Source organism: Paroedura picta, chromosome 10 (assembly GCF_049243985.1).
Source record: "Paroedura picta isolate Pp20150507F chromosome 10, Ppicta_v3.0, whole genome shotgun sequence".
Lineage (NCBI taxonomy): Eukaryota > Metazoa > Chordata > Lepidosauria > Squamata > Gekkonidae > Paroedura > Paroedura picta.
Window position 1 is genome coordinate 29,724,868 of NC_135378.1, and position 15,835 is coordinate 29,740,702.

The window sequence follows — 15,835 nt, forward strand, 5'->3', positions numbered from 1 at the left end:
CGGTTCATAATTGTGCTTTATGTAATAATGGATGGCCTTGCTCCAGAGGAATTGTGCTTGACACTTTCTGTGTAAGGGAGAGTATGTCCATTAGCATTGGACAGCATGCACAGCCCACTCAGAACTCAATAAAACACATGCAAACAAATAAAATTTCCAGAAATAAAAGGCATTCCCCCCTCCCCCCCAAAGGAGTGGTAAGATCACATTGCTGGTGTTTGTTCAAATGCTGCCTCTACTCTTCTTCTGAAGGGGGGAAACAAACATGAAAGAAAAAGGCTTTAAAATGCTGGGGGCTAGAAGCCTGTGTCATTTGACATTCATAATCTTGAGGCTATCTATGGGCAAAAGGGCTTCTCTTACCTATGCAGGTGCTTTCCCATTCTAAGCCCACGAACTTCAATGAGCTTGGAGGGGCATAACTCTCTTCAGGACTGCCCTGTCACTCCTCAAGTGTTACAGAACTGCTGCACATGGTTCCATGGTGGCTCTGCCAGGCAGGAGTCTGGTGGATTTTCTCTCTGCTGAACTCCCTGCAGCCCCTGGCTGCAACCGCTGACACCATAACTGCATTTCCCCAGTATAAGACGGCGCAGTTTAAACAGGAGGCGTTCTTGCACCCCAAGGGCTGCCTTTGGAGCGGAGCGGGGTGGGTCTTGAATCAATACCCAACGCAAGTTGCTGCGGGCACAAAACCCTCTGCGGGATTCCCAGGGGCGCCGGGCTACCGGAGGGCGGCCTGAGGGAGGGGAGGGGAGAGGAGCCCCAGCCTTTGATGCCCCCCCCCGCCCCCAAACTTGCCTGCGTGCATGGGAAGGCTGCCGCCCGCTGCGTCGGGGAAGGGGAGGGGTGGAGAAGGAGGGAGGGGAGAGGGGGCCCTGGCCAGCGCAGAGGTGCGTTTGGGCGACGGGCAGCTCTCCTTGGAGCGGAGCGAGGCGTTTCCCGGCGCCCCAGACGGCGGCATGCGAGCGAGAGACTTACGGGCTCCCTGCAAGGCGCGCGACGAGGAGCTCCAGCGCTGAGGCGGCGGGCTCCGAGGGGGCTGCGCAGGGGCGGGGCGGGGCGGGGGCCCCTCCTCAGTGGGCGAGCGGCACTTGCGGGCAGCGCAGGGCAGGCGCTCTCCTCCGGCCCGCCAAGTGCGCGCGCCACGAACCCCGACGGCCATGAACGGCTCGGGGGCGGCCGCGGCCAGCGCCAGCCCCGCGGCTTTGGCGGCTTTGGCGGCCTTTGGGACCAGCAGCGGCGGCGGCGGCGGCGGCGGCGGCATCGTCGGCGTGGCGTCCCCGCCGCGGGGCGCGCCGTTCTGGGAGAGCGGGCTGAACCAGGGGCTGAGCGTGTTCGTGGCGCTGGCGCTGGGCGCCACCATGCTGGGCTTGGGCTGCACCGTGGAGGCCTCGCAGCTGGGCGCGCAACTCCGCCGCCCGCTGGGCTTGCTGCTGGCGCTGCTCTGCCAGTTCGGCCTCATGCCGCTCGTGGCCTTCGTGCTGGCGCTCGCCTTCGCCCTCGACGAGGTGGCCGCCGTGGCCGTCCTGCTCTGCGGCTGCTGCCCCGGCGGGAACCTCTCCAACATCATGTCGCTCCTGGTCGACGGCGACATGAACCTCAGGTACCCGCCGCACGGGCGCCGCCGCGGCAGGCGAGGGGCGCGCGCAGCCCGGGGACAGGCCCCCCCCTCCCCCTCACGCGCTCCGCGGCCCGCTTCCCGCCTGCAGGCAGGTGTTCGCCCGGAGTAGCGTCCTGGCCCCGTGGAAGCTGCAGCTGCGGGAGGAGGGAGGGGGCACAAGCCTGGCGCCCACCTGTTGCACGCGAAAAGCCAGCCGGGCGCTTGGAAAACTAGCCGTTTGCTTCCTTCCAGCACGCGGCGTTAGGGGCGGACAGCTCTCGGCTTCAGAGGCAACCGGGATTGGGGGGGGGGGGGGACAGGCCTTTGGCGCGAGAGGAAGGAGAACAAGACCAAAAGGCGGCGGTGGAGGGGGGGGGTCCCTCTAGGAAGTGCGGGGCAAAGCGCGCAACCCAAGCCTTAGCGCGTAAAGGCAGCCCGCCCCTTCGCCAGTAGCGCCGAGCTAGTTATGGTCAAGGCACAGCTGACTTAGGGGCGACTCCGTGGGGTGCCCCAGGCAAGAGACTGCAGAGGTTTTTGCAGAGCCATCCTGGCATTCCTCGGAGGTCTCGCATCCAACTGCTAGGCAGGGCTAACGTTGCTTTGCTTCTGAAATCTGGGCGATCCAGGTCGGGGCACTAAATCTGTTGGCCGCTCTCAGGGGCAGGGTGTGCTAGCTATTGCTGCGAGTGGGGGAAGGATGGGGGGTCCCAAAAGATTGGCAGGCGGAGAGCAGAGGCATGGTTGCTGCCAGTGCATTTTGCTGGCTCTCTGAAAGCTGAAAGGAGCCTCTCCAAGCAAGCAAGGTTGCTTTTTTGTCCCAACTGGCTTTTCCCCATGGCTGCCTCCCCTGGCTGGGGAAAGCTTCATCAGCTGAATATCTGCCTGTCAGCACACACACACAGATGGACGGACGGACGGACGGGCTGAGGAGAATCCCCAGTTCCTCAGGCTTAGTAAAGTAACGTTCTATGCTGGCACAGCCCAGGAGCAGAGCCATCCCCTTGCACAGACTTTGGGAAGTCCGCCTCCTTCCATGTCTGGCCAAAAGAGAAAGCAGCCTGGGCTGAAGGCATTTGGCTGCCAGGCACACCCTTCAGGCTGGACAAATTCATTCTGAGGGACACATGCGCTTGGGAGGACAGGAAAGCCCGACTGCACGCCTGCAATGACTGTCCATTAGAACAGAGATGGGGCGGGGGGGGGGGCGGTCTCGACATCGCTGCTACTCACTACTGTGCTCCCAAAATGGGTGCAGAGTGCAAAGAGGAGGCTGCCTGTCCAAGTGGGACTGTCTTTTGCACCCAAATTGCTGGCCATGCCTAATCACCGCCTAAACTTTGGGATGGGGTGGGAGCCGGATGGCACTGTGCACCCTCAGCCTGGGGGACTTTGATGGCTTTCTCTCCATCCCGGCAGCATCATCATGACCGCGTCGTCCACCTTGCTGGCTCTGCTCTTGATGCCTCTTTGCCTGTGGCTCTATAGCCGTGCCTGGATCAACACGCCGCTGGTGCGTCTGCTGCCCCTGGGTGCTGTCAGCCTGACCTTGTGCAGCACCCTGCTCCCCATCGGCCTCGGGGTGTTCATCCGCTACAGATATCCGAGACTGGCAGACATCCTGCTGAAGGTAAGCCCCGGGGCCTGAATGCCGGCCTTCCCTGCCCAGGCACAGGGGGGCAGACCTCTTTGGTCAATGACAAAGAGCCTCCTCTCCCTCTCCTTGAGCAAAATGGCTCTGCAGCCCACATAGTGGCTCTCTGGAGCAAAAGCAGGCCCCTGCAGCAGACAAGATGATAGAGGGCAAGAACTCCAGTGAGAGAAGGGCTCTCTTTGGCACCCCTGACCTGGATGGCCCAGGCGCGCCTGATCCCAGCAGATCTCGTAGGTTAAGCGGGACTGACCCCAGCTAGTATTTGGCTGGGAGACCTCCAAGGATTTCTGTGGTACTTCCTCCAAGGAACACCAGGGGTCAGGAGGCAGAAGCAGGAAATAGCAAATGACAAACGTCCCTCGCCTGGCTGCCAGACAATCCTGAGATCTCCTGGCAACATTGCACATGCCATATGATAAATAAATAAATGTCACTCTTGCCCATGGACCCAATCCTCCAGACAGCGTGCTCCTGAGCACATTTCTTTCTGGACAGCCATCTAGTTTTACAAATTAATTATTATTAAATGAGCCTGTGCACTAAGATTTTGAAAGTGATAACCTGCAGTGAAATGGCTTCTGGGCACTGATGGTGCCCTTGCAGAGAGGCTCCCTGGAGGGCTTAGCAGAGGCCTCTTTCCCAGGCATACAATTACAGATGCAAGCAATGTGATGTGCTCTGAATGGAAGCTGCAAGTCCATGTCTGCCTCCCAGTATCCTTTAGCCCTCTTTAATGCAACTTATTATGTGGTGGCACATATGCTGGGCATGTAGAATAGTCCTCGTGTCCATATGCTGGGCATGTAGGTTCAGTCCTCAAAATGGTGACGTCAATGATTTCTATCGCAGGGCAGGGGAATGTTACTTGGGGAGCAGTTGCTGGATTGGATGGGCTAGGAGAGTGACTCTGTGGCCTGTGTCGCCACAACGAAAGCTCTTAGATAGCAAGCTTAGATAGCATTGCAGTTTATCTTTCAATATATCCTCAGCAGCTCCCCTTATATTTTTTGGAGACTTTGTATTTCTGCTAAGAGAATCTTCTGGCCTTTAAACCCAACTGGAATGACCCAGCAGCAGTAACGTTGCTGTAAAACCCAGCAGATGCTGGAGTAAATTATGGCCAGAGAAGTACAGCAGTCATTCCTGTTCCTATCCCCATTCTGGACATAAATAAGCAACAGGAAGCCCTGCTTAAATTGAGCTTAAGATGTGCAAGAGTAACACAGGTGCGAAAGACAGGCAGCAGAAGATTAGTGAACTGGGGACATCAAGTTACACGAAAAATATAAACATCGAGATCCCTCCAGGCCAATGCTTGCTACTATTTAAGCTGAATGTTGCCACTAAAACAAAAAGAATCAGAGAAACACAGGAGTGGAAATGAAATAAACAGCTGGTCCAGCTCTTCCCACGCATTTCCGAATACCATGTCTATTACTTATTATATTATTGTCAGTTTAGTGCTTATTATTATTACTTATAGTACTTGTTATATTATTAATTATATAATTAAATAATAATTTAATGGCTGAAAGGCAGACTCCTGCTCTGAGGCAATGATGATCTAAATAAATTACATAACCATTGTGCCATTCACTGGCCACAAATGTAGTTACTTAATGTAGTTACTTAATTGTGAAACAGCAGCAATGACTAGGCTTTACTCAGCAAACATCAGTCGGCATGCGCCTTTGGTAACTCTTTAGCTAAAGTGACCCCAGCTTTAAAGTCTGTTTAGTCCCTTATAAACTCCAACAGCAAATACACAAAACCCCACATTGTCACTACATGAATATAACAAAAGCACTCCTCTGTTTTGGGGTAGCTACAGGAAGGCAGTGCTGGACCAGGAGCAGATGGTCAGCATTAGAACAAAGATTTTGTTGTTGTTTTTACCATGAGGTTGTTACTTTTGAGTTTGTGTGGCTGCTGTACTAGCAAGGATGGTTACTAGACCCATTAAACTACAGTAGGTCCCAGGTTGAATCCAGGCAGATTTTTTACTCAATCTCACCCGATTCATTTTCTCACGATGGCGCCTGTTTCAAAAGAGTCTTCTCCATGCCAGTGCCATGATTCCTAGACAGGCCTTTGTGGTGGTCAAAGGGACTGTCTATCCATTTTTCAACAGGGAGACAGCTGGCTGGACATCCTGTAGTCTAACAGACAATTATACGTTGTGGTTCAGCCAAGATCCACTGTAGGCCCTAAAGGGCAGCTAGCACTATTAAGATATACAATAGGAAAGAGATACAAATTAAATCAACAGCAGTCAACCAAAACAAAATCAAAATGGTGGCAAGCATCACCAAACACCAGTCTAAATGGGAAGGGCCTCACCAGCATCCAAAGCAACCAATGAGCAAACTTAGCCAGGATTCTACTAGAAAGCACCACCAATAGGGAGGCTCTGTTCTCTGTAGCACCCTCAAAAGGTAGGGGCACTGACATTTCCATACGAGGCACTCAGACAAGTCATGAGGGTGGCCATTGACTACTTGAATTTCAAAGATCCACTGCCTTGATATTAAGGCTCATGCCTCTGAGGAACACTAGGGGTTATGATGTGGAGGCAAGCAATGACCAACCATGTCCGAACATCCCTTGCCTGGCTGCCGGACAATCCTTGGATCTCCTGGCTACACAACACAATACGACAAAAGAGTAACCTGCCTTTACATAGGGTGCTTTCCTGAAATGGCTAATGGGGGTTGCTGAAGGCGCTTGCTCGCTATCATAAGACCTCTCTCTGCAGGTAAAAAATCCTTTGATGTGATTTCAATGCAGCCGCATTCCAAGAGCCCACTTGCCTGCTTATCTCATTACCAGGTTTCCTTGTGGTCTCTCCTACTGACCTTGGTGGTCCTTTTCATTCTCACGGGCACCATGCTGGGTCCTGAACTGCTGGCCACGATCCCTGCCACCGTCTACGTGGTTGCTGTGTTGATGCCCTTGGCGGGCTACGGCTGTGGCTACGGCGTGGCGACCTTATTCCACTTGCCTCCGCATTGCAAGAGGACCGTGTCCCTAGAGACGGGCTGCCAGAACGTACAGCTCTGCACGGCGATACTCAAGCTGACTTTCCCTCCGCAACTCATCGGGAGCATGTACATGTTCCCTCTGCTGTACGCCCTCTTCCAGGCGACGGAAGCTGGCTTGATTGTGCTGGCCTACAAGATATACGGCAAGAACTTCTACAAGCAAGACACTGTAGGGGGGGAAGAAGAAGATACTGACATTTCTTACAAGAAACTCAATGAGGAGGAAGGGCTGGATACCTGCTATGGCACAGTGACCACGGAGAGCCATGGCCCGGCGCTCATGGAGTCTGCACAGACGGCTCTCTAGGGCAAGGGAAGGCGTTAAGGGCCAAATGTCCTTTTTAAAGGATAAATGGTGTAGTAAACCGGGGGTGGGGGAGACCAAGAAGTTCCTGTCCGTTGTTGTTCCTTAAGCAGCCTGCAAGTATACGGTTTGCAGCCATGTCAATATTCTCTTCCCTAAACAACAAGTCACCCGTGACAACCTTCCGGTCATCACAAAATATTCAGTGTCAGCCATCCTCATCGGTGTGACCCAGTGTACACTGAGATGCGAGCAAGAAACAAGGTTCCACAACGGAAAAAGGTAAAGGCAATTTTGAGGACGAGAAGGCAAGCAAAGGGAAAGGAAGTGTTGGTGTCTGTCAGGTGTAATTGAATGCCCCAGGCACGTTGGTTATTTATTTTTGGAAAGCCTATCAGTATATCTTGCATCTCTATTTCAGCGTCTTTGTATGTGAAAAGGTTAAGTAATGTTGTACACTCACCACTGATTAAATTTCTTGCAAAGGTGCCGATCATTCAGCATACAGTGTTGATTAGAGACTGTTTCTTTCACTAGTGAAGACCGCAGCAGCTGGTTCTTTCTTGGAAGAAGAGTGCTGCAAACACCTTCTTTGCTGGCTGGGAGGGGGGGCAGCTTTTTAAGAATACACATAATAAAGGGCGATAGACTTTGGATGGGCATCAGGAAAAAGTATCCTGACTGGGATGACCCAGCCTAGCCCTATCTTGTAAACTCTTGAAAGCCGGACAGCATTCCTGGTTAGTATTTAGTTAGGAGAGGGAAGGTCTGTGGCTCAATGGTAGAGCATCTGTTTGACACGCAGAAGTTCCCAGGTTCAATCCCTGGCATCTCTAGTGAAAGAGGTGATGTGAAAGACCTCAACCTAAGACCCTAAAGAGTCCAATTTGGCGCAAGGCAGCTTCATGTGGGCTAAGACCACCAAGGAAGTCCTGAATGGCTAGGTAGAGCCAGGCAATTCCAAACCACTTCTATGGGTTATCATACGTCAACTGCGACTTGATAGCTACATCAGAAAAGGGTTAATGTAATCTTTCTTAGTAAAGGTGTCAAACTTACAAGGACTTGTTTCCTTTTAAATTAAGCGGTGTGTAATGTGGAGGTTTCCCCTCTGAGTAAGAACTGTAGCTTCGAGAGGACACAATCCTTTGTTAGATGTAGGTAAGCCTATAGGGCAATCCTAAGAACGCTTTCATGGAGGTAAGCCCCACTGAATATACCTGCTTAGAGCATCACAGGGGTGGTTTTTTTGTGTATGTGTGTGCCTATGCTGATAGGTGACATTTCTCCAGGGTCTCAGTCCGGTCTGTCTCTGCTCAGCCACCTGGATCTTTTAGCTGATGATGCCAGGAACTGAATTGGGTATGCATGCAAAAGAGCATGTGCTTTATTATAAAGCATCGCTCCTTGCTGCAAATATGTTATCCCATTTCTAGGTATTGCTGGTATAATCTGGAATCAAACCTATCATATATTGTTAACTAAAGTTAAATCTCACAGGCTCAACTGAACTCATTAATAAATATGATGGGTTGAAACAGAATATCATTATATTTAGACTAAAAGCCATTTCTAACATTAAATACCACTGAAGCCTGACCCACAATATCATTAAAGCACACAAGGCCACTGTAGACCTTGGCAGGGGTGGCCAAACGTGACTTTCCAGATGTCCATGGACTACAATTACCATGAGTCCCTGCTAGTGCCACCCCTGGTTTATGGGGATGTTGCTGGCAGTGAGATCAATACACCAGGTGCTTGAGTGCAAGCTGAATTATTTTCAAGTTATGGTCACAGGAAGACACACTGAATTTTCTGGGATGTAAATGCCACTGACGTTTACTCTGAGGGAAGTGTCAGAAGATTTCCCTTCATTTTCCAGTACCTGTTTCCAGACTATATGGGAATCTAAAGAATTAACCCAGATTAAGGTCAGAAAGCAAGTTAAGAGACTTCAGGAGGAAGCAAACACTGTGTTCACGGGCATCTAATCCTCTGCAAGGATGCCACCCCAAAATCATCACCATCATCATCATCATTTAGTTATTTAATTTATTAACCGCCATTCAAAAGTCCGACTAAAACCCATTAAAATGGGCAATCACAACATCAGAACACAAGAAGAAAACCATAGTGTTGGAAGGGGCCTGTGGAGTCCAACCTCCCGTTCAATGCAGGATCCTAATCTATTGACGCAAATCCAAACCTCCACCGTGCTGTGGGACCTAGATTCGAGCAAAGGTAGGAAAGGCCCAGGGTTTCCAGTATGCATTCCGATCCTAGGCAAGTTTATCTGGAAGGCCCTCCTAGAAACTTCACAGGCCCGCGCTCCGCTGTAAGTCTGCACAGGACTGCCGGTCGAGCCGCGCCCCCCGAATGACTCCCATTTGCGCCAATGGGAACAGGCGGATCCCGCCCCGCGGGGGATTTAAGGCGCTTCCGAGGGGCGCCGAGCCCGGGACGCGCAGGATGGCCACGGCGGTGGACGAGGCCATGGAGAGCTACGTGTACCCCTCCTACAACCCCTATTCCTACCGCTACCCGGCGCCCAAGGGGAAGGGGCCGGCGCCCTGGCGGCAGCGGGGCGGCTACTTCTCCAGCTACGGCGAGGGCGCGGCGGTGGCGGCGGCCGCGGCCGCCGAGTACTTCGACAACTACCAGCGAGCGCAGCTGAAGGCCATCCTGTCGCAGGTCAACCCCAACCTGACGCCGCGCCTCCGCAAGGCCAACACCAAGGAGATGGGCGTCCAGGTCAACCCGCGCCAAGACGCCGCCGTCCAGTGCTCGCTCGGGCCGCGCCCGCTCCTCCTGCGCCGTCGGGCCGCCGCCGCCGCCGCGCCCCCGGAGCAAGGGCAGGGCAGCCCGGTCAGCAACGTGGCCGCCCGCGCCGTCCGCTTCCCCCGCACCATCGCCGTCTACTCGCCCGTGGCCTCCCGCCGCCTCACCACCTTCCTCGAGGAGCCCGAGGCCCCCCCGTCGCCGTCGCCGCCGCCCCCGCCCCCGCGGGAAGCCGACCGCAAGGGCGCTGCCGCCGTCGAGCCGCAGGAGCAGCGCCCGGCGCCCAAAGAGGCGGGCGGGGGAGACGAGGAGGAGGAGGGGGCGCCGGAGAAGGCGCCCGAGGAGGGGAAGCGCGACGTCGAGGCGGCGGAGAGAGCCCCCCGCGGCCCAGGGGAGGAAGAGCAGGCGGAGGTGGAGGGGGCCGGGCAGGGCAAGGCCCGCGTGCGCTTCCAGGTGGGGCTCGGGGGCGGGGGCGCCGTCTTTGCAAGCTGGAAAGTTGGGTCTCCCTCGGACGCCGAAAGTTCCCCCTTTAAGGACTAATTTCATAGGCGGCCCGCGGTTGCTGCATGGCTACATTTGAAAAGCGCTCAAGCAGCCGAGCTTCTTTGAAGCCCTTCCCGATAGGGAAGCAAAGCCGCTGGCATCCTCCTCTCTGATTTATCCTCAGGACAACCTCCTGTGGTAGGGCCGGCAGAGTGGAACTGCCCCCCCCCCAGGTCACCCAACAAGCTTCAGTGGGAATGCTGGGATTTGAACCTGAGTCGCCTAGATCTGCTAGACATGCTGTTTTTCAACCTCCATTGGTCCCCACTTCTCCACATTCAACCTGCTGGGTGACCTTGGGCTAGTCACAGTTCTCTTAGAGCTATTCTCACAGAGGAGTTCTCCCTAGAGCTTTCCCAGGTACCTCACAGGGTGTCTGTTGTAGGGAGAAAAAGGGGAAAGTGTTTCTTTTGAAAGGCAGGGTATAAAAACCAGCCCTTCTTCTGGAGTCCCTTATGTAAAGATGTCTGGATAGAATCCAGTCAACCAGGGAGAAAATGAATTGATTTGAGAGCGAATGCCAGACGATCTGCTCAGTCACAGTAGAGGTAATACTCCAGCCTCAGTGGGTGGCTGGGCCTAGAGGAGTCATGGACTCTTTTTCACAGACTCTTACTAGTGTGTGGATGCAGTAAGGGAAGGTCTCTAGCATCTGAACATAAAGCTGTGTCCTCCATTTTACTGACCTGTCCTTCTGGCCGTATGTGCATTTTGGCGATCACCAGTGATCCAATATTGATCTATCATGATGGCGACGGAGAAGTGGTTTGCCAGGGCTGCCCCTTAGCAGTTTCCTGGGCCGTCATTGCTACCTTGGAGAGATGCCCGAGGGGAGAGGGTTGGCTACACCTAGACTGACCAAAAGCTCTCCAGGGTTCCTCTCTGTGGTGCTCTGCCTGGTTCTTGCTCTCCAGCTCACTGTGGTGGTGTTTTCAAGTGAGCGCTCGGAAACCCTTGCTGAATGCTGTTGTCTCAAGTTGTTTTTTTTCCAAGCCTGAGTTTTAATTTCTCTGCACCCTAGTTCCTAGAGCAGAAATACGGCTATTACCACTGCAAGGACTGCAACGTCCGCTGGGAGAGTGCCTATGTGTGGTGTGTTCAGGGCACTAACAAGGTACATTTGGGACTGGGTAGGGGAGGGATACTCTATGGCTCCTTGGCAAAGCATTTCCTTCATTGTCCACTGTTTGTCAACAGGTTTATTTTCGGCAGTTCTGCCGTACTTGCCAGAAATCGTACAATCCCTACCGAGTGGAGGATATCACCTGCCAAGTAAGCATGGTACTTAGAAGGCCATCTAAAGTAAAAGTCTTCAGATGACTTCCTAAATGTGTTTGATTCAAACTCAGCCCTTGATTTACAGCTTGTCCTTGAATATCTGTGCCTCATACGGACATCCATAATGCAAACACTTCATGTAGGAAAGCATATAAGTAGTATTCTACTTGGTTAGTTGTTTCTGAGCTGCCATCTTGGTGTAGTGATTGACTTCTTCTAATCTGGAGAGCTGGGCTTGATTCCCCACTCTTCCACATGCAGCCAGCTGGGTGATCTTGGGCTTGTTACAGCCCTGATGGTGCTGTTCTCACAGCAGTCTTGTCAGAGCTCTCTCAGCCCCACCTCCCTCACAGGGTGTCTGTTGTGGAAAGAGGAAGGGAAGGCAATTGTAAGCCACTTTGAGACTCCTTCAGGGAGCGGGGTAGAAATACCAACTCTTCATCTGCTCTAGAACCTGTTTAGCAGACCAGTTATTAGCCTTTATATTTATTGATCCAGTGTTAGCCCAAATATATAAACTGTGAATACTCTTTAAAATGGCAAACCACTTCAGTGCTGATTTTGCTATAAGTCCCCTCTTTGTAGTCTCCAAGAAGCTCAAGGTAGTATAGATGTGGATCATCCCATGCTGTCTTCAACAAATCCTGCTAAATTCAGTTTAGGATTATCCAAAAAGCTTCATAGAACCAGGCCACCTCTGGATCAGGTCCAGGGTGTTTAAAGTAGGAACCCTGATCTTCATTAATCCATAATATTAAAAAATATATATATCTTTGTTCTGCATTGGTATGGGGCAGGAGTTCTATGACAGAATACAGCTTTACACAGTCTGCTAGTTGAAACTTTTAACTTCATAATTAGGACAGGAATCTGGTCAGCCTCCTAGCTAGAAATGCATTTCTGTCAATGTAGGAGTGAAGTTTAGAATGAGTTGAAAAGGACAGCTACAGTTTGCATGCTATGTCCAAATCTGTTGGAGTCCAGCAGCACCTTTAAGACCAATGAAGATTTATTCAAGGCGTGAGCTTTCGAGTGCTACTGGACTCTGATTTTATTGTGCTACTTCAGACCAATGCGGCTACCCATTTGAATAAAATCTGTTGGCCCACTGTGAGCAACTCCTTGGAGATCTGTTTATGTACTGATACAGGGGTAGTCTGCCTGTCTAAGAGAAGTACTTGGGTCTGCCGTGTGCAAAGAGAGAACGGAATTCTTCTAACAAGGTCTGGACAAAATTGTGGACTCTTGGTGTGAAACATCCTCTGTGCTCATTATGTCTAGATTTTTACTATAATAATCTGAGCTTAAACAAAGGGCTTAGTCTAGATCTGTATGAGGGGCTTTGATCTGGTCTAGGTTTTCATGGCATACTCATATGCATCTGCAAGTACATAAGTTACTCAGGCAACGCATGAGACAGAATAGGGATTGCTACAGCTGCCAGTTCTGTCCCCAAGCATTTCCCCTCTGCTGTAGTCAAGCTGATAAAATCCACCAGCCATTCTCAACTTTTTTACCATTGAGAAACCCCTGAAATGTTCTTCAAGTTTTGAGAATGCTACAAAATATGGTGGGGAAGCAGAGCTTTGTATATGCTCACCTGTGGTACTTCCCATCCCCACCCCCTCCAGGCCCATCAGTGGCCATTTTAGTAAGTGGGGCTGGGTGGGCCAACATGATCATATATGGTTACGTTCTCTGATAAACGTTTCACAATTTTTTAAAATACATAAAATTAACTTCCACCCACTTGGGAAACCCTTCCAGGTTTGTAAAAAAAAATCCCAGGGTTTCATGAAACCCTGGCTGAGAATTCTGCAATACACCCCTTTCAAGCGTTCATCACAACACCCCTCCCCACCTTCTGACTGGGATAAAAGGACTCCAATCTCCACTTCTTCCTTTGCTGTGCATGACAAAATGAGCTTTGCTTCTTACTTCCCTGAAACTCTTGTTAGCCTGCTACTGGACTCAAGCCTAACTCTTGGATAAGACCAAGTAAAGAGTCCAGGGGCCCCTTCAAGAGCAACCAAGTTTTATGCAAGGTATACATTTTTTGTGTGCATGCACACTTCCTCTTGGATGCTTTAGAATGCTTAGGGCTGATCCTGCGTTGAGCAGGGGGTTGGACTAGATGGCCTGTATGGCCCCTTCCAACTCTATGATTCTATGATTCTAATCCTTCCGACCGACATGGCCACTCATCAGAATCTATCTTGCTGGATAATACAGTAGCCTTAGTGCCTGCCAGTTCTATGACTGTTTCCTCAAGGCCTGCCTGTCTGTTACAGAGCTGCAAGCAAAAACGGTGCACCTGCCCCGTGAAGCTACGCCATGTTGACCCCAAGAAACCTCACCGTCAGGACCTCTGTGGAAGATGCAAAGGCAAACGTCTCTCGTGTGATAGTACATTTAGTTTCAAATATATTATTTGAGCCGGGGAATTGGGTAGTGGTGGAAGAATTCTGAATGTAAAAGTGCCAGGAGCAGAGATTTTGTTTGGAAATTGCAGGCTGTGATAATGGATAGTTTGCCAGTAAAGCTTTGGTAAAGCAACTGTGAATCATATTGCAACCTAATGTCTACCTCATCTGTTAATTATATTAAGAATGGGAAGGAATATGCTTGGTATGCTGGGACAAAATAAGACTCATTGTATCAAGGAGGCTTTGAAAAGCAAATTCTGCAGTTTTTGTGTTGGGGAAGGAACTTAGTTAAATCAGCCCTGTTCACCTGGGTGGGACAGAATGTGCAGTAGCTCTCTGCATGTTATTTTTTATGGAGATGTTTTTTTCTTTTGGCATCTAGCACATCCTAAATGGTCCAATTCTGGGGAAAGGAACTAAATTTTCCATTGACAGTTCCTAATCAGGCAGATGAAGTCATAGGAATTGCATTTATCTGTGGAAATGCTAAATCTGAAGCCTTAAGTGTGGTTGATGCAAAAGGGAGAAGTAACCACGAATCAATGCTTGAGGCTGGTGGCACACCTTTGCCACCTTGTAAACAGCTGTGTAGTAATGGAGCACAGGTGTTGGAAGGGTGTTGGATAAACTAGGTGGCATTCCTGAACAAATTGGATTATCATTGTAGGTGTAACTGGGTTACCATCTAGTATAGGAGGTACACTTGTATATCTCAGAAGCTGATAAATTGATATTTGAAGGAATTACTTGTTAAGTGCTAGGGTAAGTCTGATGCATCCCAGTTCTCTAGGTAGTAACTTTTGGTGTGTGTCCTTAGCCATGATGGTGAATGCCTGTCTTCAAGTTCTTGATAAACTGGGACCTGACAGCTAAATAAAGTGACCATGCCTGTATCTCTGCTTACATCATTTAAGTGGTAACATCTTAAATTATTAAGGTTTAGTGTTTTATGTTTATGTACACAATGCTCTGTATTATCCAAACAATGAGAATACAGCAATTTTCCTAAAACAAAATCTGATTAAGGTGACCATTTGAACCTCAGGCTGTCCAATTTGCCTTAACTAAACTATACCAGTTCTTGAAACAACTTTGAAACTATGTTTAATTCTGCCCTAAATCTATGTACTAGTTATTTTGCTTTCTGCATTAATTTACAAGCAAGTCTCCATTTCAATTCTGAATTCTAATGACATTCCTTTGTAGTGTGCTTAGTGCTCTGCAGGTGAAGTGTGTGGAAATGCTTTAGTGTTTTCCTGTACTTGCATAACACTGGTTTATGAAAACATAACCAGCCTCTGAGACTTGTTTCACTGGGTGCCTTTTAGACTAACAAAGCTAGATGCATAAAAATCACCAAACAAACAGTGTCAGAAAAGCAGACTGGAAAATATACCTATAAGCGTAGAGTAGCCACAAAATTTGCAAGAGTGTTTAGCGCATCCATGGAAGCTACTTAAAATGACACTATTTGCACCTCGCATAGACGGCCTTCTCCAGGTTAGGAAAGGCACTGCCAGCTTTTTAAAAAATGCCTGCGTGGTTATCAATGCAAATAAAAGTGTCAATTAGGCATGTAAAAGAAGAATTTGAGAAGTAGATTGCTAAAATAATGAAGACAAGATTTCTTTGAATTTATTTAGAGTGGGGAAACAAGCCAGAGGAGCAGTTAGGCCTTCAACTGACCAATGAATAAAGGGACTGCTAAAGAGAGCAGAACAGATAAGCTGAACAGATTTCTGTGTGGAAAGTGCAGGGCATGTACCTGTACCAAAACCAGAAGGGACTCTAAATAATAGTCAAATTACTGAGGTGATAAGAGATGTTCTAGACCTATGATAGATCTCCATGTTCTGATGGCACACACCTGAGATTTCTTGGAATTCAAATGTGAGATGTTCTACTAACATGTATATGTAGCCTATCAGTAAATCCAGCCACTGTACCAGAAGACTGGAGAGTAGCAAACTTTATACCAGCTTTAAAAGGGGCTTCAGGGGAGAACCACGGAATCACAAACCTGTCAGATTAGCATAACCTGCAATCTGATATTGAATGATCAGGCACACAGAGGAACAAAACCTAAGGGGAAATCAGCATGGCTTCTGCAGTGGGAAGTCCCACCTTTCCAGTCTTATGGAACTATCTGAGAAAATGACAAGCCTGTAAAGCAGGGGTAGTCAAACTGCGACCCTCCAGATGTCCACG

At 50.2% G+C, this 15,835-nt stretch overlaps 2 protein-coding genes across 2 annotated transcripts; both read left to right on the top strand.

The window, feature by feature from the left end:
* The first annotated feature begins 875 nt into the window (after positions 1-875).
* On the top strand, positions 876-7,104 carry SLC10A4 (solute carrier family 10 member 4). Its single transcript, XM_077301915.1, has 3 exons — positions 876-1,606; positions 3,020-3,230; positions 6,084-7,104. Exons 1-3 carry the CDS (start codon positions 1,164-1,166, stop codon positions 6,600-6,602), a joined length of 1,173 nt encoding a protein of 390 aa, XP_077158030.1. The 5' UTR covers positions 876-1,163; the 3' UTR covers positions 6,603-7,104.
* Positions 7,105-8,963: 1,859 nt separating this feature from the next.
* ZAR1 (zygote arrest 1) lies at positions 8,964-14,520 on the top strand. The gene is made up of 4 exons (XM_077301917.1): positions 8,964-9,833; positions 10,945-11,037; positions 11,121-11,195; positions 13,493-14,520. The coding sequence occupies exons 1-4, from the start codon at positions 8,979-8,981 to the stop codon at positions 13,634-13,636; spliced, it is 1,167 nt and encodes a 388-aa protein (XP_077158032.1). The 5' UTR covers positions 8,964-8,978; the 3' UTR covers positions 13,637-14,520.
* The last annotated feature ends 1,315 nt before the right edge of the window (positions 14,521-15,835 follow it).